Raw genomic sequence first — 22,998 nt, 5'->3', positions numbered from 1 at the left:
GTTTCAGAGGATTTTATGCATTTTTTTTCTTAGGCCTGATTACCTTGGGGAAACCTCCCTTTCCAGAACAGGACCGCACCCACCTCTAGCATTGTTTCAGCCTTAAGTCAGGCAGGGGAAGTAAGAGAGCCAAAAGATTAGGAGGCTTTTCACAGACAGAATGAGGACTCTGGCTGTGTCAAAGCCCAGGGGTGAGGCCCATCACCCTCTTTTTCTATAGCCCCCCAAGTCCTTCCCTGAGGGCCCCTTCACAACCTGTGCCTGTCTTAGATTGTCCCTCTCAAGGAATCCTACCTGTCATTGGCGCCCTGCTGTGGCCAAGCAGGGTGAGGTAAAAGGGAGCAGAGGTGACACCTCTAGGAAGATAAGCTTTGTCTCCTTAGTGGCTTATGGTCCCAAGGTCTCTTTACTCAGCCTTGGCCATGGGAGGGTTACAGCTTCTGATGCCAGGCAGGGCAGTTCCCAACAGGTAACTCATTCCATTGTATGTATGGACCATAATTTATTTACTCGTCCCTTGCCAGAAGAAATATACTTTTGCTTTCAGTGTTTTGATATTTCAAGCAGTGCACAGGGATTGTGTGTATATACCTTTGCACTATTATGCAAACAGTTGTTAATAGGGGAATTGCTGATTAAAGAATATGTGCCTTTTAACATTTGATAGATAGCATTTAATATTTTGTTAGATACTGTCACATAGCTCTCTGTATCTGATTTCCCCAGCCCCTTGTTAAATACTGGATATTATGAGTCATTTACATTTTTACCAATTGTAAAAACAAAATTATTTTAGTTGGCATCTTTCTTTAATGCAAAGATGTTTTTATAATTTTTGGTATTTATTCTTCTGTGACTGGACTGTTTATATTCTTTGCCTGTTTTTCTGTTGGATTATTCTTTCCTTTTTTTACTTGTATGTGTTCTTTTTATATTGTGGTTATGAACCCCTCAGCTGTTAGATGTTGTACTAGCTTCTTTTAGTCTGACTTCTTTAATAAGAACTTATTACTAAATAGTGAAACTTTCTTTACATAGCTATCTCTAGCTCTAAACTGAAAGTTCTTTAGTATCCTGTTTGTCTTTGTGGTCTTAGCTTCTAGCAACATATTGAGTATAGATTACATATTCTATAAATGATTTACAATAAATGAATTATAAGACCTGACTCTTGTCTTCAAAGAACATAGTCTAGCATCACATAAACTTGTCAAGACTTTAACAACAAAGAAGAAAAACAGCATAGTGTCTAAAATGCACATTCAGTTAAGTGGTGTATAAAAACTTATCTATTGAGTAGCTTCTCTAAGTTAGTGCTCATGAAACATCCTACTACTCTTTTTTTCCATTGACTTCTGTACTGAACGATGAATTATTTTCTGTTAGCTTTAAAGTGAAATCTATATCAACCATGATGGAATTATATTATTCTGTCTTTTCTTTGAGACAAATTTCCAAGTTTAGTTCATGTAGTAATTAATGTATTTTTCTTACACCCAATTTCAATTTTACCTTGAATTCTAATTTTTTTTCCTTGCCATTTCAGGTAAGACCATGAATTATGGCATTTCTTAAATGAAGCATTCAGGAATGAAGTGAAAGTCGTAACAAATAGAAAAGTAATTTCTAAGTTATGTCTATTAATTTGACTATAGATATATATATTTACCTCCTTAGTAATGCACGAAGTCTTTGTGGGAAGCAGAAAAGCAAGCAACTACATTTCTTGTGCTCACCTAAATATTACTGGAAAATAAGCCGCATCAGTCTACAAAGAAGTTTTCATACAAGCAAAATAAGATGTAAATGGACCAAAAGTGAAGCCTCTGCTTGTAGTAAACACTGTTACTCTCCAAGCAACAATGATTTTCATATTGGAATTTTGAGGCTCAGCACGTCTGCTCCCAAGGGACTTACAAAAGTGAGCATTCGTATGTCCCGTATTAAAAGTACTTTAAACTCTGTTTCAAAGGCTCTTTTTGGAAATCAGAATGAAATGATCTCACGTTTAGCTCAATTTAAGCCAAGTTCTAAAACATTAAGAAAAGTATCAGATGGTGGCTGGTTAGAACAGAAAAACATTAAACAAATCATCAAATCTCTAAAAAACTATAGTGACAAATCAACAGAAAAGAGTTCTGTTCCAGAAAAGCAAAGTCACATTATAGATAAAGACGAAAATATTGGTAAACAAAGTATTTTTCATTACACAAATAGTATAACCACAAAATTTGGAGAGTCATTCTACTTTTTATCCAATCATATTAATTCATACTTCAAACGTGAGGAAAAAATGTCTCAAAAAAGAGAAAACAAACATTTCCAGAATAAATCAAAACTTGAAGATAAAAAGGTTGAAGAAGAGAAATCCAATTCTCCAGATCGTGGTGTGCTGACTGATAAGAAGCTAGACTCAGAATCTTCTTCATATACTGTGGACAAGCCTCCAAGTCCCAGTGGGACACCCGAGGTTCTTCCAGTTTCTACTAAACAAAGTATTGCTAACTTCCTTTCTCGTCCCACTGAAGGTGTACAAGCTTTAGTAGGTGGTTATATTGGTGGACTTGTCCCCAAATTAAAGTATGATTCAAAGAGTCAGTCAGAACAGGAAGAAGCCCCCAAAGCTGAGCAGGCTGTAAGCAAAGATAAAAATGCAGAGGAGAAAAAGCGTTTATCTCTTCAGCGAGAAAAGGCAAGTTGTTGTTATCATCATTTTTTGTCAATTGATGTTTTCTTTCCTAATGGAACTTAGAAACTTTAACCGTTTGTTAGTATTACTAGAGCAGTATCATATTATAATCATATATTTTACATGTCTTTGTAGATTATTGCAAGAGTGAGTATTGATAACAGAACCCGGGCATTAGTTCAGGCATTAAGAAGAACAACTGACCCAAAACTTTGCATTAATAGGGTTGAAGAATTGACTTTTCATCTTCTAGAATTTCCTGAAGGAAAAGGAGTGGCTGTAAAGGTAATTTTAATTTTTTTAATCTGGTTTTGTCTTGGAATAAAAATACTGATAAACCTTCTAAAATGGAGAAGGCAGTGCCTTTTATTATTGTATTTAAATATTTTTGTGGTTTATATCATACATGTGATGTGTAATATTCAGTAAATTGCCCCATTCTATAATACACATTATGCTAAATGCTCCCTTTTATTCTGTGTTATAAATTGTGCTGTTAGTAATAATATCTATATTTTAAAATTAAACATTTTATAATGGAAAAGAAATATCAATAGATTAACTTTTCTTTTTCTCAGTTTTATCAACTATAAAATAGTCAAGGTAATTTACTTTCGTTTAAACAGAATGTTTTCAGAAAAATACTATAAAATATAAATGATGTGACTGAATATCTGTGCATCTGTGGTAGGATTATTTGTAATACTTAATGAACAATTCAAACTATAATGAATAGATAATGTTAATATTTCATTAGAGATATGTAGTGCATATTTTTAACTTGACATTCAGAAAATTTTGTTAGTTTATATTTATTCAACTTTTTGACAACCATCTTTGCTGCAAAATTATCTAAGTCTTTGAATAATGTAGTTTTCCATTATAATAATAGCTAAACTTTCATGCTTATAAAATTTGGAATTATCTTTCATATGGATATAATCTCTTACCTAAAAGATAAATTTTCTAAATATAAATATTCATTTAAGTTTGTTTAACATTTTCATTCATATACTGAAAGCAGAGGCCTAGAATTTCATATTTTAACGAAATCTTTAAAAACATTTATAGAAGTAAGTTGTGAGTATAAAGTTCAATGAATTTTCAAAAATTAAACAAACCCTTGTAACTAGCACCTAGTTGAAGAATAAATCGACCAATGCTTCAGAAGCTTACCTTGTACCGCAAATCATAGTCTCCCCAAAAAGTAATCATAGGTTAGTTTTACTTCATGTTGTGTACTATATGAAATATTGTGATTGGCTTCTTGGAAGAAATCACTCATATTGTTGTGGTTAGTTGTATATCATTTAGTCATTGTTGCTTTTATATTTCATGGTTTGAATATACCACAATTTATTAATTGCACTATTGATGGATTTTTTATTAGTTTCAGTTTTAGTCTATTATGAATAGTCTTGCTAACTGAAATTTGAGGACTCATATTTTGCATAACTGATCCCAGATCAAAGCACCTTTCAGTACAAGGAGAATGTGATATAGGAATGTATATTCAGATCAGTTATGGATGAAAATGTAGGTAGTCTAAAGAAAGTTTTCACTCTTCTTCTAAATAATATCTCAATAACAATGAACTTGATAAATTGCTTTGAACATGTTAGCATGTACACTTTCATATGACCTTTCCCAACTGAATTTTTAATTAACAAGAATTGAGCTGTTGAAAAATGTTAGAATTGTTTATAAAACATCTATATGAGTTTTATTCATGCGTACCATATTTATGGTAGGCAGGTCTAGGAAATTGTCTTTTGTATCTAATGCTCTAAAATAAACTAGTTTCTTTTATGTGTATTTTGTGTACTGCACCATGGCAGCCATATCTAGGAAATTATTTTTGATTATTTTTTCATTTTTTTTAAAGAAATTGTTTCTTTTTCTTTTTTTTTAAATTTTATTTATTTATTTTTAGAGAGGGAAGGGAGGGAGAAGAGAGAGAGAGAGAGAAACATCAATGTGCGGTTGCTGGGGGTCATGGCCTGCAACCCAAGCATGTACCCTGGGAATTGAACCTGCGACACTTTGGTTCACCACCCGTGCTCAATCCACTGAGCTATGCCAGCCAGGGCTATTTTTTCATTGTTGATGGTATCCCTTCACTATTTTTTACATAAAAAAGTAACCTTTTATAATTTTTAAAAAAGACAGCCCATGGAAATTGTAGAAAATTTTTAGAAAAAGCAAAAGTAAGAAAGTAAAAACATATTTCTACTGCCTGAGATCACCACTATTATTAAAATATTAGTATCTATTTATATTAATTAGATTAAGCCAAGTTAAGCTCTAATAACAAACTGCCAAAATCTCAGCTGCTTAACATAAGTTTATTTATCACTCATGCAAAGTCTGCAGTGATTCTGGGTGACTCCAAAAAAGTGTACTTACATGCAGTGGTTACTTTGATCCTGTGTTTTATATCTCAATAGGAGACCTCCTCCATCTTTTCTATATCAGGGTAAGAGTATTTGAGCAGAAAGTACCACAGGTTTGTTCTGCTCAAAACTTACTTGTCCTGCCCAGTTCTACTGGCCTGAGAAGTCCTTGCCTTTGTGTTCCTAGAGGGGAAGTGAACTAGGTATTGGTAATGTCTACCACAATATTCCTTCAGAAATTGTTCTATAAGTATATATCAAAATGAAGTCATTGTATATGTACTATTTTATAACCGGTTTTGTTCAGTTTGCATTGTACACCTTTCTGTATCAGTAAATTTTCAACTCATCTTATACCCAGTTCAAAACGTTTGTTATATAACTGGGTCTAAAAGGGGTTCCAATTTAGACCATACATTTCATGTGGTTATTTCCCTAAGTCACTTACGAGGTCTGTTCAGAAAGTATTCAGCCGTGCACTATGAAAAGTAGAGACATATGTTGAAGAAGATACAAGAAACACTGTACATAGGACAATGACACCTCAGTCCCTTTCAAAGTAGGCACTTTGGGACCTCACACAGTTCTCTCAGCATCTCTTCTAGTATTCAAAACACTCTGCAAAATCCTTTGTTGGAATTGCCATCAGCTGCCCCATGGTATTTTCCTTAATCTCATCACCATCTGAAATCTCTTCCCTTTCAAGTATGATTTTAATTTTGGAAAAGGCCAGAAGTCACAGAGTGCCAAATCTGGCCTATAGGTGGGCCAAGTCACCTGGGTGATACGATGATTCACCAAAAAACTGCATAAGTGCTGCATGAGCAGGCACGTTGTTGTGATGAAGCTGCCAATCACCAGTTGCCTATAGCTTTGGCCATTTTTGTCATATTGCATGTCTCAACTGACAAAAAACATTGAAGTGTAGTACTCCTTATTAATTATCTGGCCTGGAGGGGCATACTTGTGATGGACAACACCTTCCCAATCAAAAAACACAGTTAACATGGTCTTGATCTTGCCATAACTTTGTTGTGTCTTTCGGTGTGGAGAAACAGGGGGCTTCTGTTGGGATGACTGAGCCTTCGTTTCTGTTATAGCTGTAGACCCACAATTCATCTCAGGTTGTGACCTTCTTGAGAAAATCTGGTTCATTGGTAGCGGTTTGAATCAAGTCATTAGCAACTGCAGCACAGTGTTCCTTCTGCTCTGGTAGCAGAAGCTGTGGAATGCATTTTGCCATGACACGTTTCATGCCAAGATCCTGCATCAAAATCTCAGACGCAGTAGTTTTTGGGATCCCCAGATCAGCTTCTACTCTCACACTGTCAGTCACCAATCTTTGTTGATTTAGCCCATACACATTCCACATTCTCAGGTGTTCTGCTTGTTGCAGGTGAATCACTTTTAGCAGATTCTTGACCATCTTTGATGTGTTTGTGCCACACTTATTTGCGCTGCACTCATTGCATCGTCTCTAACAGCCTTCTGAATCATCCAGGTAGTTTCCACAGAGGAATGTTCAAGCTTAACATAAAATCTGATGCAGATTCATTGCTCTACTTTCAGTCATTTGGAATGTAGTGGCCACTAGTCAATGTTGTCTCCTGCCACCACTGACTAGTATAGTGAAGTTGTCATAGTTCACTCATACACATTCCAGTCCACTCTTATTGGCTGTCAGGTTACATTGATGTTGCGCAAACTGTTCTCATTATATTAACAATATCTGGACTTTTTCCAGACAGACCTTGTATAATATAATGTAGACCTTCTTTACCTGCACCATTAGAACTGATTAATTGAAGAGACCAGGCTGTTTTATCTTGTAGAATGGCTCAACTTTCTGGATTTACCTGGCTTCCTCTTAGTGTTATTTGCTATATTCCTCTTTCCTTTTTTATTTCCTGAACACTGGAATTTAAATATTAAAACTCGATTGAGTTAAACATTTTCTTATCAGAACAAATTGTAGTTGATGTTCAGTACTGGATCTTGTTAGAACACATAGTTGGTAGAACAACCATTAGTAATGCTAAACTAAGGCTGACCACTGGATTAGGGAGGTGACAGTCTGTCTGATCTTTTCATTGGACATTTAAGCTGGGACTATTATTTTATCAACCATTAACCTGTTTCCAGAACTAGTTGTTTCATTAGGATTGCAGAATAAATTTCTAATTCTGTCATTCTTTTGCATTATAATTGATATTATTCTATCAAAGTAGAGCTTTCATTCACTAGTTAAAACAATTAGGTTATTCTTAAAGATCAATTTTATAGGAAAAGCAAGAGAAATAATTTCTTTTTAGTGTTCAGTTTTCAAAGTAAAGAGTTGCTTCAAAAGCTGCCTCAGTGGTGACATGATTTGGGGCATTTTTTTCTTTACTATCGTGAACTTATGGTTTTTAATAAGTTGTGTTTCTGTAATCCTTTCTTCTTCCCATCTCTTTTTTTAAATGCTGAATTTGTCTCAGCTTTGTCTTGGAGGTTCCCCTTCAAGCTGATTTAAGTATCTTTTAAAAAAGTTACTATAAAAATATATATAGAAAATATATATCATAAGTATACAGCTCCATGAATTTTCAAATATTGAACACATTTGTGAAACCACCACCTAGTGAAAGAAAAAGAGTGTTACTAGTGTTCCAAAAGCTCCTTTGTTACCCCTGTAATCACTGTCTCCCAAAACATTGACCCCTTTTTCTGTTTTCTATCTGTGTAGATTAGCTCTGCTTTTTTCCTAAATGTTATATAAATGTGGTTTTTTATGTGTTTAATTTTTCTGTTTAACATTATCTTTGCTAGAACTTCTATATTATTGGGCATAGTTGTGGAACATTCATTCTCATTGTGGTGTGTTCTGTGGTATGAATATGGCACAATGTATATATCCATTTTATTGCTGATGGCCATTTGGATAGTTTCCAGTTTGGGAATATTTAGGAATAGTGCTTCTGGGATATATCTTTTAGAAAGTATATGTCTTCATTTCTTAGGGTATATACTCAAGAGTAGTATTCCTGGTCATAGATTATGCTTGTTTTCTTCTTTAGTAGATAATGCCTGATGATTTTGCATAATGCTTATACCAATCTATACGTTCACCAGAATTGTGTGAGCCTTCTGGTTGTTCTGCTTCCTCTTCAGCACTTTGTATTATTTATCTTTTATATTTTAGTCATTTTGTTGAATGGTTAGTGGTATTGAATTGTGGCTTTAATTTGTATTTGTCTGGTAACAGTGAAGTTCAGCACCTTTTCCAGTGTTTATTGGTCATTTGAATATTTCCTTTGTGAAGTGCATATTTCAGGTATTGCTCATTTTTCTGTTGGGTTGACCAGCTTTTTCTTACTGGTTTGGAGAATCTCTTTATATATAATAGATATAAATATTTCTCTATATATTATAATATATGTATATATAATATACATCTGTTTATTATAAGTATGTTCTCCCAGTCCAGCTTCCCTTTTTATTCTTTCTAATGGTTTTTGGCAAACAAATATTCTTAATTTTAATATTGTCCAACTTATAAATATTTTCCTTTATGTTTAGTGCTTGTCTCCTGTTTAAGATATTTTTGCCTATCCTAAGACCATGAAGAGATTATCCTGTGTTTTCTTCTAAAACTTTATTGTTTTATTCTTCACACGTGTTTGCTATTCATATAAGATAAATTAGGTTATATGGTGTGAGACCTGACTTTTTTTTAAATACACGTATCCAGGTGACCTGGCACATTATTGTCATAAATCAAGTGATTATATATGGGTCTGTTTCTGAATACTGTATTCTGTTCCATTTATCCTTGCTCCAATACTATACTGCTGAAATTGTAACTTTATAATAAATTTGATGTCCAGTGGCACAAATCTTTTAACTTTGTTCTTCATCTTAATATTGACTTAGTGTTCTTGGCACATTGTATTTCCATATAAATTTTAGGACCATCTTATCTATCAAAAATTTTAAGAAGAATTATTCATGTTGGGGTTGCATTGATTCTGTAGCGCAATTTGGGGTGAATTCAGTCTTTATAATACTGAGTCTTCCAAACATTGAATATAATATATTCTTACGTTTATTTGGACCGTCTTTATTTTCCCTCAGTGTATTAGTACATTTGGACTGCTACAGCAGAATACCAACTAGGTGGCTTATAAACAACAGAAGTGGCTTATAAACAACAGAAATGTATTTTTTGGAAGCTAGAAGGTCAAGTTCCAGGTGCCAACATGATCACTTTTGGTGAATGTTCTCTTCCTGGTTTCTAGCTGGTACCTTCCCACTCTGCCCTCTCATGCTGGAAAGTGCAAGGGATCTCTTTTTGAGGCCTCTTTTGTAAGGGCACTGATCCCATTTATGAGAGCTCTGCTCTCATGACCTAAGTACCTCCCAAAGGCTTCACCTCCTAGTACCATCCTAATACCACTATACCTTCTAATACCAAAGATGATGATCTTTGGGCATTAGGATCTCAACATACAAATTTTGAGAGGACACAGATACTCAGACTAGACCCCTCAGTGTTTAAAAACTTTTCAATCAGTGTCTTCACATATTTCATTAGATTAAAAAAAAATAAAAAGTAATTCCTAGGTGTATGATGTTTGGATATAGTAATTTTTGGTATTTTTATTTAATATAGTTGACTGGTGATTGTTATATTGGGATCACCTCTTGGTCTTTGATCATTGGGTACTTGTTTCACATACTATATAATTTTTCTGGATACTGGACATTATGAATTAAAAAAAATAAGATCTGTATTGTATCAAATTATTTCTTTTTCCAGAGATAGTTTATTTGTTCCTCTGCTTGAAACATGGGGTAGGGGCACTGATGACTTTAAATCAGTTAGGGTCAGAGCTGGGTTAAGGCTGGTTTACAATTTGGTGGGACCTTTAGTTTGCCCCTTTTTCAGGCCATATTTCTCTAGGGCTTAAGGTTGAGAGCCTGGTGTGTTAACGACCACCACAACCATTACCCTTCTGAGCCTTAAAATTCAAGAGTACAAAAAATTGCACTCTCATTTCCAGAGTTTTTCAGCTTTAAGTTCCCATACTACATAATTAAAGAATCCACCGAATATCTTGAGGTGAAACCAGCCTTGTGATTTCGGGCCCCTCAAGTCTTTAGTTTTGTGGCTGTAAACCCATGAGACTCTAAATTCTAGATGATCAATTGGTCTCAATGTCCTCCATTTATGGTCCTCTGTCTGAACCAAACCCAGCGTTTCAATCTTTAGTTTCTTCTCCAACTCAGCAAATGCTTCAGGGGAAATAAAAGTTCACATCCTAGCAGTTATCCTCTTTCCAGAATCTTAGCTTCTCCTGTCCCTACAGCTTCAGCAGCTCTTCAGTGCTTTTAAATCAATGGCACTTTTTTTTTAAATCAAGCTTTCCAGATGGTCTCACAGAGACTGTTCTGTGCCAACAAGAATAGCAGTTAACATCTTCATGTTCCACCATTGCTCAGGTTACTCCGGTGGGGCCTTGGAGGTCAGCACTAAGCCAGAGCAAATAAAACAAAACAAATTGAAAAATTTAGAACAATAGTATTTTAGATTTGATTTATTATTTTAAAAAGAGAAACAAAATAAGTGATACATTGGTGGTTACTTCATTTACTGGAAGTTACACAGCACAAGTATAGCTGCAACTCAACTATTCCTTTAAACCTTAAGTCCAGGCTACCAACCAGATGTTTCTGTGCACAGAACCTAGAGAGCCTGGTAAACTCATTGTAGAACCCTAGGATTTGAGCTCTTGCTTCTGATCAACAGTATGAAGTTGAATACTTAGCATCTTGAAGTCCCAGGTTTGTTTAACTTTTTAATTGTAATGATCAGCTTTTGCCTTCTATCTTAATTTTATTAGTTTTTGTTCATGTATCACCGTGAGCTACCCTTGTGTTCCATGTTCAGTGTACACAAGGTATTTTTCTTTCTTTTAGTAGCAAGTTTAATTTCCTATAATTACCATGAAGCAGTTTCATCTTAACTTTGGGATTTAGACAAGATATTGTATAAAATTTATAATGTTAACCTTTTGTTGTAACATTGTTTGGAAAGTTTTGTAATTAGTGTAAATTACATTTACCCTAATTGTTCCGCATTGCATCTTTAAAGGAAATATTTGGAAAGAGGTTAATTTTTGACCTATATATTAGGACACATATATTCTAGATATTAATTTACATTAATTAATGTATCAAACATTAATGTATCATTGAAGATCCTGAGAAAGTAACAAACACTGGCACCTTCATTGCGTGTGATGGTATACACATGTTGGTTACAAATAATCATGTATTTTTACTTTTGATTTCACAAAAGTAACAAAAAATCATTTTTCTCAATATAGGAGAAAATTATTCCATATTTATTACGATTGAGGCAAATTAAGGATGAAACTCTTCAGGCTGCAGTTAGAGAAATTTTGGCTTTAATTGGCTATGTGGATCCAGTGAAAGGAAGAGGAATTCGAATTCTTACAATTGATGGTGGAGGAACAAGGTAAGACTGGAAAAATGGTCTTTTAAGTCTATAATTTCAATTCAACCTTAATAATTTTAAAAAAATAATTTGGTATACTTATATCATTGCAAAATCAAATTTTTAAATAAAACATGAAAAAGTTTTATTTACTTTATCATTTTCAGAGTTCCTTCAGCATATCTGAATTTCCTTTTATTTTAATTCAACCTAGTATTTATATTTTAATTTGGTCTTTTCAGACAGTTTTGGCAGCTTAGGACAGTTTATGAACCAACTTTCTCTTAAAATCTTGGCAGTGCATTATAATGCTCACTTTTTTTTATTACATTTATCTTACCATATGTCAGCTATTCATTTAGTAAAGTGATGGTAATACAGGAACCTATATCAGTGACTTCCTGAGCCCCAGCATCTTCACTTGCAGATACCGGTTCTGGTGCTACTCAAGAATTGTTAAATGCGTTCTTAGTTCAGAAGGAGATAATTTTACTGTCAAGCTCCATTCTTCTGGCAATCCATCCATGCTTCTTATTTTGTCTTAGTTTGTCTAGTTTCTTATGACTTATTAGTTAGATTCTTTGGCTTGGTTTTATGAAACTTTCCCCCCAATTTGCTAGCTTGGATTCCAGTTCCCTGCCATTTCTACTCTTACCTCTTAGATTCATAGTACATGCTTTGCCTTATGTTCTTCAGTTAATTTATCTCTCTGACTTCTTTCTCTGGTATACCTGCTTTGCCAATCACTATTCTGTATGGTCAAGTACTACCCTTATTTTTTTGTTAAATTCTATAGTCATGCATGTGAGCCAAATCCTTTAATGTGAGTGATGAGAGGAGGAGGCTATTTAATAATCTAGGCAGAGGGCAATAAAATACCAACCTCATATGGTGGCAAGTGGGAAGCAAGAGAAAGGAACAATATGCCAAAAATTGGAAGAGAAAGGTGGGCTGGGTATAATAACAATAGGTCAAGATCATTCTTAATTATAAACCCTGTGGATGACTACGACAGAATTTCAGGGATAGGGGAGAAGATGTCTGATATTGAAAAAGAGTTCTGTTTTAGACATGTTGAATATAAGGTATCACACTTCCACATGTGATTCCACAGTGCTTAGTTGATAAACGAAAATAAAATTGATTGAGAGGAGAACTCTTAGAAGACCTTTTGGATTGTTCTTAGGGAAGTGAAATAACTCAAGAAAGTGGACATCATTTATGTGATAAAGTTGTAAAGAATTGGAGAGAATCATTCTAGTTCACAGAATTGGTTCAAGGGATGAGAAGCAGGGAGAGTGGCAGTTAAGTGAGTAAGGAATTTCACTGAGGAGTAGGAAGAAGCCAGTCCTCTCTGCCATTAAGTTCAGGGGAGTTGGGAGGGGTGGTGTTATTCATTGAGTCAACTACCAAGTATTGATTAAGTGCCTACCTGTTCTGATTTAGGTCCTGGTGTGACTCAGTAAATAAAACAGACAAAATCCAAGTCTTCATCATGCTACTATTCTAGAGAAGGAAAGAGACAACAAATAGAAAAAAAATATTGAGTAATGGGTACTATGAAGAAAATAAAAACAAGGTAAAGGGATACAGAGTAACTTATTTCAGAGAGTGAGCATGACTGACTTCTTTTTGAAGAAGTAACATTTAAGTGGAGGTCTGAAAGAAGGACATTAAAGGGCATTCAAATGTCTGTTTAGAGTGAGGGAGATAATGGGGAAAAGAGCTTTATGACGGATAAGTATTTGACTTCCTAGAAATGGTAGTTTTGAAAGTCATAGGAAATTGAAGTGAAGATAATTTGGGAAAACCTAGAGGTGGGTTAGAATGAAGGTAGGGGTAGATCATTGATTCTTCTCTGGAGACATCTTTTCCCCCTAGAAGATGTTTGTGTCCAGAGGCATTTTTGATTTTCACAACTAGGGGACTGCCACTTGGATTTAGTGAGAAGACAGTTGTTGCTGAGTATCTGCAATGCATAGGATAGCCCTCTACAACAAAGAATTATCCATCTCAAAATGTCAACAGTGCTGTTGTTGAGAGAAACTTTGGTTTAGGGGAATGTGTCAGAGCAGCCAGAATGGGAAATCTGTGTTGAAATGAGTAAGGTAAGAGGGTTTGTAAGAAAAAGAATTCTTATCTTTCATTTATTTTGTATAAGAAAAGGTACAGTATCGGGCTTACAGAACCAACCTGGCAAGTATATTTATTTTTCAATTTATCCTGAGTTAATTTCTAAATATAGCATTTACGAGTAGTTTCCTTTCTCATTACACAAGTAAAATTTGGGAGGAAAAACATAAAATAAAACATCATAGCTCAGAATTTCAAGATTATTTTTAATATTTGATTTATTTCTTGAAATATTTTTCTATGTGAATATAAATGCATGTTTTATTTCATTTTTATAAGTCAGGGAGGTCATATTGTTAAATATATTTTATCCAGCATTATCTTTAACTCTTCATGTCTCACCTTGAATTCATAACATAGCCATGTTATAAGTCATTTTATGTTCTCTTAACACTTCAAGTCCATACTACTTCTTACAATTAAAATAAACATCAGGATTTTTATTCTCTGGTGACTTCCTATTAGCAGTATCAAAGTATAATTTGTCATTCTCAATTTTATTTTGTGTTGTCTGACTGCCATTGTGTTCGAGGACTTCTCTGTCCTACACCTTGGGTTGGGATAATAATGTTTCATTATTTCTGTCTGTTCTCCAAGTGTTAAGAATTGTCCACATCCCAGGGGTTATTATGCTAAGTAAAATAAATCAGACAATGACAAATATCAAGATTTCATGTGAAATCTGAAAAACACAATAAATGAACACACAAAACAAACTCGTAGATACAGAGAACAAACTAATGGTTGCCAAATGGGAGTGGGTTGCGGGAATGGGTAGAAAAGGTAAAAGGATTTTGAAGTACAACAAAATAGTCACAGAGATGTGAAGAACAGCATAGAAAATATAGTCAATAATACTGTGATAACTGTATGGTGCCAGATAGTTTACCAGACTTACCAGGGTGAGCACTTTGTAAATTATATAACTGTCTAATCACTATGTTATACACCTGAAACTAATATAATATTGTATATCAACTATAATTTAAAAATAAATTCAAAATTTTTCAAAACAGAATTGTCTATCCTGAATTGGCCTATACACATACCCTGAATTGACCTACACTTCCTAGACTATTTCATCTTTTACATTCATTGTGAAGTTATTTGCGGCCTTTAGCAAAGATCCAGAAATGAATAAAGTCAGTAGCATAAATTAATACATTCTTAATATAAAGCACTATCCTAAGGTGGTTAAGAGTTTTAAAAAATGAATAAAAGTTTAAAGACATGACTAGTGAAATGTGTAAACCAAGTCGTGTAGAGACATAGGTGACTGACTACATTGGTAAGAGAGAAACCAATATATGACATCCCCGCACTGGTGAGTTTAAACTTTAAGTATTTTCCACCGTTGTAGCATTTTTGATGTTTTTATTTTTATTATTATTTTTTATGTATTGATGTTTAGGAAGAGCGAGAGAGAGACATCAGTTTGTTGTTACACTTACTTGTGCACTCAGTGGTTGATTCTTGTATGTGCCCTGACTTGGGATTGAACTCGTAACTAGGATGACACTAAGTGACTTAGCTACCCAGCCCGGGCAGTTGGGATTTTTTTTTTAATCATACATTGGCATATCTTTGTAGTGTAGACACTAATATAAATTTTAAAACGTGCAGCTGTAGCACAGGTTTTGTACCATTGTTTAGGTATTGGATATTCAAAAGTCATCTGAAAACTTAAGCAACTTTTGCTGATACTAAATTATATTATTTGTTTTTGTATTAGCATACAGGCTAGAAAAGCAACTTTTAGGATTGTTTTATTCAATAACTTAACTTTCCTTGAAACAGGAATTTTTGCCTTTATATTTTGCCTTTATATTTTTTATAGGGGTTTGGTTGCTCTTCAGACACTGCGAAAATTAGTTGAACTTACTCAGAAGCCAGTTCACCAGCTGTTTGATTACATCTGTGGTGTAAGCACAGGTAATTATTATGGGAATGGTACATCCTAGCAGTGCATTAAGAAAAAGAACATTAAGCACTTATGTTCAAGATCATTCTTTGAAATGATGAATATTAATTTCATGTTTTGGTGAATAATTCTTTGGTTTGCTTAATGAACTTTTAAAAATATTTATTGGGAATAAGGTAACATTAAGAAGAGAGTTTTTAACATGTGTGCTAATATTTTCTGTATAAGTCACAGTGACAAGTTACAAACTGAATTATTGCTTTATGGTATAGTCACTTTAAGGACTGTGATGAAATGAAAGGTCAGTAGGTACTCAACTTGTACTTGAATCAGTAGGATATTTAAGATAAATAAGATTGTACTTATTTGTGAGAAAAAGCAAATTGCTTTTTCTGTAATTTTTCTTTAATCTGGTTGTTTGTATTACGGAACCCTGCCTATGCTGTTTTGGAACAGCTGTGGGGTTTGATTGCTTGTCACCAAGAAGCATGACTTTCAAGGCAAGAGTTTGGTGGAAAAGGAAAGGGAATGTTTATTCACAGGTTATACAGATTCAGAATAATGTCAGGTTTCTGCTGTGAAGTCCCACTTCATTTAAAACACCCCAAAACACATAATCCTGCCCCCCTTTGCCAACCCAGGCTAGTTTTAGAATACAGCTGTCAGAGGTACTGTCTCAGAAAAGCAGAAATCTGCGTCTCAGCATTTCTCGTCACAGTTCAGCATGCCAGGCATCTCCCACTAATCTGTGCTTGGTTAGACATAGATAGGTCTACATGACTCCATCAGCTCTGCCACTGTGTTCTCCGGGCAGGTTTCCCAGTGGGTCTCCTATTTTCTTACTCCAGCTCTTAATCCAAAACCGCTGGGCTTCTCCTTACTCTAAATCACGTGGTACCTCATTACACACCAGACCTCATGCCAAATCCCCCTACTTTATGGCTCCTTCCTCATAGCTGCTGCCTCCTCTCTCAGATCTCTTGGCTGCTCTTCACTGTTGACCTTATGGCCAATGAGGTGGCCCTTCTATACCCTTTCAAACCACATGGCTGCTACCCTTCTCTTTCTCATCCTGCCCTTATTTTAAATGCTGACCTGCAGCTTCCTATGTGACCTCACATCTGACCCTCTACAATGTGCTACTGTTGCCAGTTTCCCCATATCTTTTACCTTATTTTGGCTGCCATCTTTAGTCAGGGCAGGAGTACCCTGTGACACAAGGGTCTTTGGTTCCTGCCTCTCGCACAGGTACTATATAAGCTTCCCAGCTGCATCAGGATTCATTGTATGGTCTAAAAGTCAAGGTCTGAAAGTCACATAAACCTTTTACCCTGGCGGAGGAGGAGGGCAGGGAGTGGGTGTAGCACTGCTGTCAATTAGCTATCAACTTGCCATTGCTATAAAAAGTCTTTTAACTGCAGTATCATACCCTTCCCTCATCCCCCAACCTTAGGCTATGGGGAGTATTTTTGGGAACCCCCACTTTGTATCCCATTTCATTTGAAGCCAGAATTTAAATTGATAAATGGGAGAATCTATGTTTATTAAAGGCTACTTTTAATATTGCTAGTTGACACATAGTTAAATTTTATAGTTTCGTGTTTATATAGAAGAAATTGGCAACTTAGGATACAGTCGTACTGAATAATTTCTTAGTTTTTAGTGACTCATCATCATATGAATTTTCGTTTCGTTCTTCTTTCTCCTTACCCCAGCTCTCTCACCCATCTATTCCCCACTCCCAATACCTCCCACGCCTTCACATCATATCTCAGGATACTCATTGCTATTGCTTACCTCCCGGGTAACTCTGAAGGACTATTAAGATCACAGATCCTTGCTATATATTTTATTTGACTTGATCATTTCTCAGTTTAGTTTATCTTCATAGATAAACTATGATTTTAATTTCTATATCTTTTATCTAATTTTTTTTGAATTATAATAGTAGTTTTAAAGACCACTAGCAACAAAGTCAAATGATTTGTCCAGATTATTTCTGTCAACTATAACAAGTTGTGAAAACTGAATAAGAATAGTCACAGGGATGATTGAATGGCTTTGGGAATCAGATTTCTATGATATTACACTGAATACTAATTCCTCAAGATGTTGACATATTTGGAAAATGTTGGGTTAAAGGAAGTTAAACAAGTTTCTTTATAGAAGCACTTCTGAGATCTTTTGGTGTGTTAAAAGTGCATTGTGACTTTCAGAATTGGAAAATAGTATGTATATCCCAAATTGATTTAACTATGGAAACTTTTTTTCAAGAAATATTTTCCAGGGCTAGAGTTTTTTTGGTAATTTTTTTGGAGATATTACCTTAACTATTTCTTTTACATTTTAGAATAGTCCTAGCAATTCAAATATTTAAACATATCTACAAGGTAACTTCTTGCTTTGACACTATTCTTAGTAGGTGGGTGTTCAGTAAAGAGAATTTTAAGTCACAAAGATTAACCCATGGAATAGAATACCAGTTTATGTAAGATGTACATTTCTATATTAATTATATCTTTTCTATTGTTTTCTAGCTTATGTTAAACTTAATTTATAATACAGTATTTATATTTTTCTTTTTCATTTTGCATTTTCCAAGTGGAAATTTTGTTTCATTTATAATTTCGATAGTTAATAAATACATATTTAATACAAAGGTGATGTCATTACCAGTTTAATAAAATTCAGTATCTTTAATATCTTCTCATTTATATATTAGCTCTTCTTAAAAGGAAAGAAACTTGATTTTTTAGCAAGTTATTTCTTGTGTTAAGTACAACTTTTCTACAGATTGAAAAATAAAATTTGTTATATAGTTACGCCACACAGTGTATTTTCAAATATAAGCTGTCTTACCTTTCACTAGAATAAAACTAAATATAATAAAATATATAAAATACAGTATGGTAGTGATTTTCTGTTTTCTCTTTCTTTGCAATCTCAAAGTAAGCAGTGGTATGATACTGGTCTTTGCCTTGTCCAATGCGACAGTCTCTCCATCCCTCTAAACCTTTCTCCAATTTTTCTTGTTAGTTCAGGGTTAAGCCAACTAGGTACACTAGGTGGCAGCATGTCCCACTAATTGCAGCTAGGATATGAAATATGCTATTTAAAATAATATCCCCAAAACCTCATCTCTTTAATTACATCGGTTCCCAGAACCAGCCTGAAGGAGGAGCAGTTTTTTTAATGAATTGGAAACCTGTTGAGTATACTGTTTACAGTGACCAAAACTAAGGAATTTGTTAAGGTTAGAAAGGACATTCTGTACCACAGTATCTTAATTATGTATGATTTAATGTAAGATAAAACAACAGACTTTGTATATTTTTAAATTGTCATCATCATCATTGGTTGCCATTTATGTAGCCTTATTGAGGCTGAGTAAATAAAGCCCTTTACATATGTTATCCCAATATAAGGACCTTGTAAAATTTTGTTGTAATTATTCTTGCTTCATAAAGGAAAAATTAGAGCTCTGAGAGGTTAAGTAGATTGTCCCAAGTGACAAAGTTTGTTTCCTTTCAGGTGCTATATTAGCATTCATGTTGGGATTATTTCATATGCCCCTGGATGAATGTGAGGAACTTTATCGAAAATTAGGAACAGATGTGTTTTCACAAAATGTCATCGTGGGAACAGTCAAAATGAGTTGGAGCCATGCATTTTATGACAGTCAAACATGGGAAAATATTCTTAAGTAAGTTTAATTATTCTTTTTAACAACATTTGGATTATCTGGGTAATACTACATATTATAATGAGATTATAATGTGGAAAAATATAAGGAAGTATATTAAGGTATTGATCCCGCTAGTTAGAGATAATCATGATTAATATTTTGGTGAATCTGTTGTAGTCACTATTTTCTTGGGTTTGTGTGTGTGAGATTTGCATATAACAGTTAAAATTGTCTTTCAGAAATTGATACCATACTGTGTACAGACCATGTCTGCGTCCTGTTGTCTTTATTTACCATATTGGTTTTTCTCAGAAGTCATTAACAGATATTCTTCTATAACATTAATTTTTAAATCTTTTTTTCAAAACACAACAAAGCCATTATAGCCACATTCCGAAGTAGAAGGATTAAATAGAAACTTAGAATTTTACACAATCTTGACCTTGCAATATATTAGTTTATAAGTTGCATAATTATTGGACCAATGCTGATGTGTTTTTAAAAAATAGTCATATATATCTCAGAGTATTCTTTCGGGCAAAGCCAAACTAAGCTACTATGAGGTGGGAACTGTGAACACCAGTATACCTGCTGGAAGAGGAAACGCACCAACAAAGAAACGGCCAACAGATAACAATGTAAGATGGTGAAGGACTGAGTGGAAGACACATTAACCTCAATCCATGACCAATCTGGGAATACAACTAAATGGTAGAGAGATAAATCAGAACAAACAGCTGAACAAGAATGCGAGAGAAGCCTAAAAACCACATACAGACAGAAGAACCAGCTTCAACAAAACGTGTCCACACCTGCATAACAGAATAGAAGATGTGGACGGAGTGCCCCTCAGTTAACCAGCTGGAGGGAAGGACCTACCAAAGGAAGATCCAACAAGAATCAAAAGCCAAAGACATACAGAGAGCCAACATAAATGACAGCCCAAGACCAGCAAGCTCAGGAGATCAAGGAGGCTATCCTACTGAATCTCACAGGTCTTCTTCCATAGAAGTTCACACCATGAAACCAAGGAGTCAGAACTGATCAATTTCAGAAGCAGACACTAACAAGAAGAATCTCACAATGAGAAGAGAAAGAAACAATTCCCAAATGAAAGGAAAGGAGGAAGCCTCAGAAAGAATGCTAAATGAAATAGAGGAAAGTCAACTGTCAAATCATTCAAAACAATGGTTATCAGGAAACTCAATGAGCTCACAGAGAATTACCAAAAACTACAGGGAAACTACAACCCACTGCAAACTAGAGCAACATGAAAATGCAAATAGAAACTATCAACATGGGCCAAGAGGAAATGAAGAATGTAATTTCTGAACAGAAGAACACAGTAGAAGGAATCAAAAGCAGGCTAGAAGAAGCAGAGGATCAAATCAGCGAGCTGGAGAACATGGTAGGAAAAAAAAAACCCAGAAAGAGCAAGAACATGAAAAGATGCGCAGAAAGAATGAAGAAGGATTAAGGGAAATGGAGGACAACATGAAATGTAATAATATCTGTATAATAGGGATACCAGAAGGAGAAGAAGAGCAAGGGATAGGAAACCTGTTTGAAAAAGTAATAGTGGAAACCTTCCCTAATTTGATGAGAGAAAAAGTCACACAAATCCAGGGAACAGAGAGTCCCAATCAAGAGGATCCCAAAGAGGCCCACTTCAAGACATATCATAATTAAAATGGCAAAATTCCAAGACAAAGAGAGAATTTAAAGGCAACAAGAGAGAAACAGGAAGTAACATACAGGGGATCCCTGATAAGGTTAGGAGCTGACTTCTCAATAGAAACGCTCCAAGCCAGAAGAGAATGGCAAGAAATATTCCAAGTAATGAGAACTAGAGGCCTGCAACCAAGGCTACTTTACCCAGCAAGGCTCTCAGTTAAGATGGAAGGCCAAATTAGGAGCTTCCTAGACAAAAGAAGCCTAAAAGAATACACCTCCACCAAACTAGCTCTGCAAGAGATGCTAAAGGGACTGCTTTAAGGAAAGGAAGGAAAAGAGAGACAAAGAGAGGAACACACGTACATAAAAGACAATGAATAAGTACCTATCAATAATAACCTTAAACGTAAATGAATTAAATGCTCCAATCAAAAGACATAAAATAACTGAATAGATAAGAAAAAATGACCCACACGTATGCTGCCTACAAGAGACCCACCTCAGGATAAAAGACCTGCACAGGCTGAAAGTGAAGGGCTGGAAACAAATCTTCCAAGCAAATGGACAGGAAAAAAAAGCCGGGGTAGGAATACTCATATCAGACAAAATAGACTTCCAAAAAAGGTCCATAAAGAGAGACCCAGAAGGTCACTTCATAATACTCAAGAGAAGAATCCACCAAGAAGACATAAATATTGTAAATATATATGCACCCAACATAGGAGTACCCAAATACATAAAGAAAGTATTGAAGAACTACAAGAAACATATTGACAGCAACACAATTATAGTAGGGGATTTTAACACCCCACTGTCAGAAATTTAGATCTTCTAAACAACATATCAACAAAGATACTGTGGTATTGAACAATGCCCTCGATCAAATGAACTTAACTGATATATAGAGCCTTTCATCCCAAAGAAGCAAAATACACATTCTTTTTAAATGCACGTGGAACATTTTCAAAGATAGACCACAAGATAGAACACAAGACAAGCCTCAACAAATTCATCAAGCATTTTCTCTGACCACAAGGGACTGAAACTAGAAACCAATCTCAAGGGAAAAACCCAAAGCACTCAAACTCATGGAGATTGAATAGCATGCTATTAAACAATGAATGAGTCAAGAATGAGATCAAGGAAGAAATCAAAAAGTTTCTGGAAACAAGTGAAAATGAACTCACATCAATCCAAAACTTATGGGACACAGTGAAGGCAGTCCTGAGAGGGAAGTTCATAGTTGTACAGGCCCACCTAAAAACATAGAAACTTTTCAAACAAATAACCTAACCCTATGCCTACAAGAACTCTAGAAACAACAAAAAACAAAGCCCAGAGCAAGTAGAAGGAAGGAAATAACCAAGATCGGAGCACTATTCAATGACATAGAGACTAAAAGCACAATTCTAAGGATCAGTGAATCCAGGAGCTGGTTCATTGAAAAGATAAATAAAATCGACAAGCCCTTAAGCAGACTCATCAAGAAAAAAAGAGAGAGGACACAAATAAACACAATCAGAAATGAAACAGGACAGATTATAACTGATACCACAGAAATACAAAGGATTGTAAGCAATTACTGGGAAGAAATATATGCCAAGAAATTTGAAAGCCTAGGGGAAATGAACAAATTTCTAGAAAAACATAGTCTTCCAAAACTCAATGAAGAAGGAGCAAAAAGCCTGAACAGACCAATAACAGCTGATGAAATTGAAGCAGTAATCAAAAAGCCTCTGACACACAGAAGTCCTGAACCAGATGGTGTCACAGGAGAATTCTGCAAAGCATTTAAGGAAGAGCTAACCCCTATCCTTCACAGATTATTCCAAAAAATCTGAGAAGACGGAAGACTAACAAACTCTTTTTATGAAGCCATCATCATCCTAATCCCAAAACCAGATAAAGACACAACAAAGAAAGCAAACTTCAGGCCAATATCACTGATGAACATAGATGCTAAAATCTTCAAGAAAACATTGGCAAACTGTATCCAGCAATACA

General features: G+C 34.8%; 1 protein-coding gene across 2 annotated transcripts in view; it reads left to right on the top strand.

Moving 5' to 3' along the window:
* Positions 1–22,998, top strand: part of PNPLA8 (patatin like phospholipase domain containing 8) — a 54,194-nt gene that overhangs the window by 6,576 nt on the left and 24,620 nt on the right. The window contains exons 2-6 of one of the 2 annotated variants that reach the window (XM_028525318.2): positions 1,547–2,692; positions 2,825–2,974; positions 11,451–11,602; positions 15,552–15,646; positions 19,167–19,338. In XM_028525318.2, the coding sequence (XP_028381119.1) occupies positions 1,634–2,692; positions 2,825–2,974; positions 11,451–11,602; positions 15,552–15,646; positions 19,167–19,338 (1,628 nt within the window). In that variant the 5' untranslated portion in view covers positions 1,547–1,633. The remainder of the gene's footprint in view (positions 1–1,546; positions 2,693–2,824; positions 2,975–11,450; positions 11,603–15,551; positions 15,647–19,166; positions 19,339–22,998) is intronic. The other variant, XM_028525319.2, reaches the window with a different exon arrangement.

The sequence above is a fragment of the Phyllostomus discolor genome, chromosome 10 (assembly GCF_004126475.2).
Source record: "Phyllostomus discolor isolate MPI-MPIP mPhyDis1 chromosome 10, mPhyDis1.pri.v3, whole genome shotgun sequence".
In the NCBI taxonomy this organism is placed as follows: Eukaryota; Metazoa; Chordata; class Mammalia; order Chiroptera; family Phyllostomidae; genus Phyllostomus; species Phyllostomus discolor.
The sequence above is the reverse complement of the archived record's forward strand: the minus strand, read 5'-3'. Positions and strand labels throughout refer to the sequence as shown.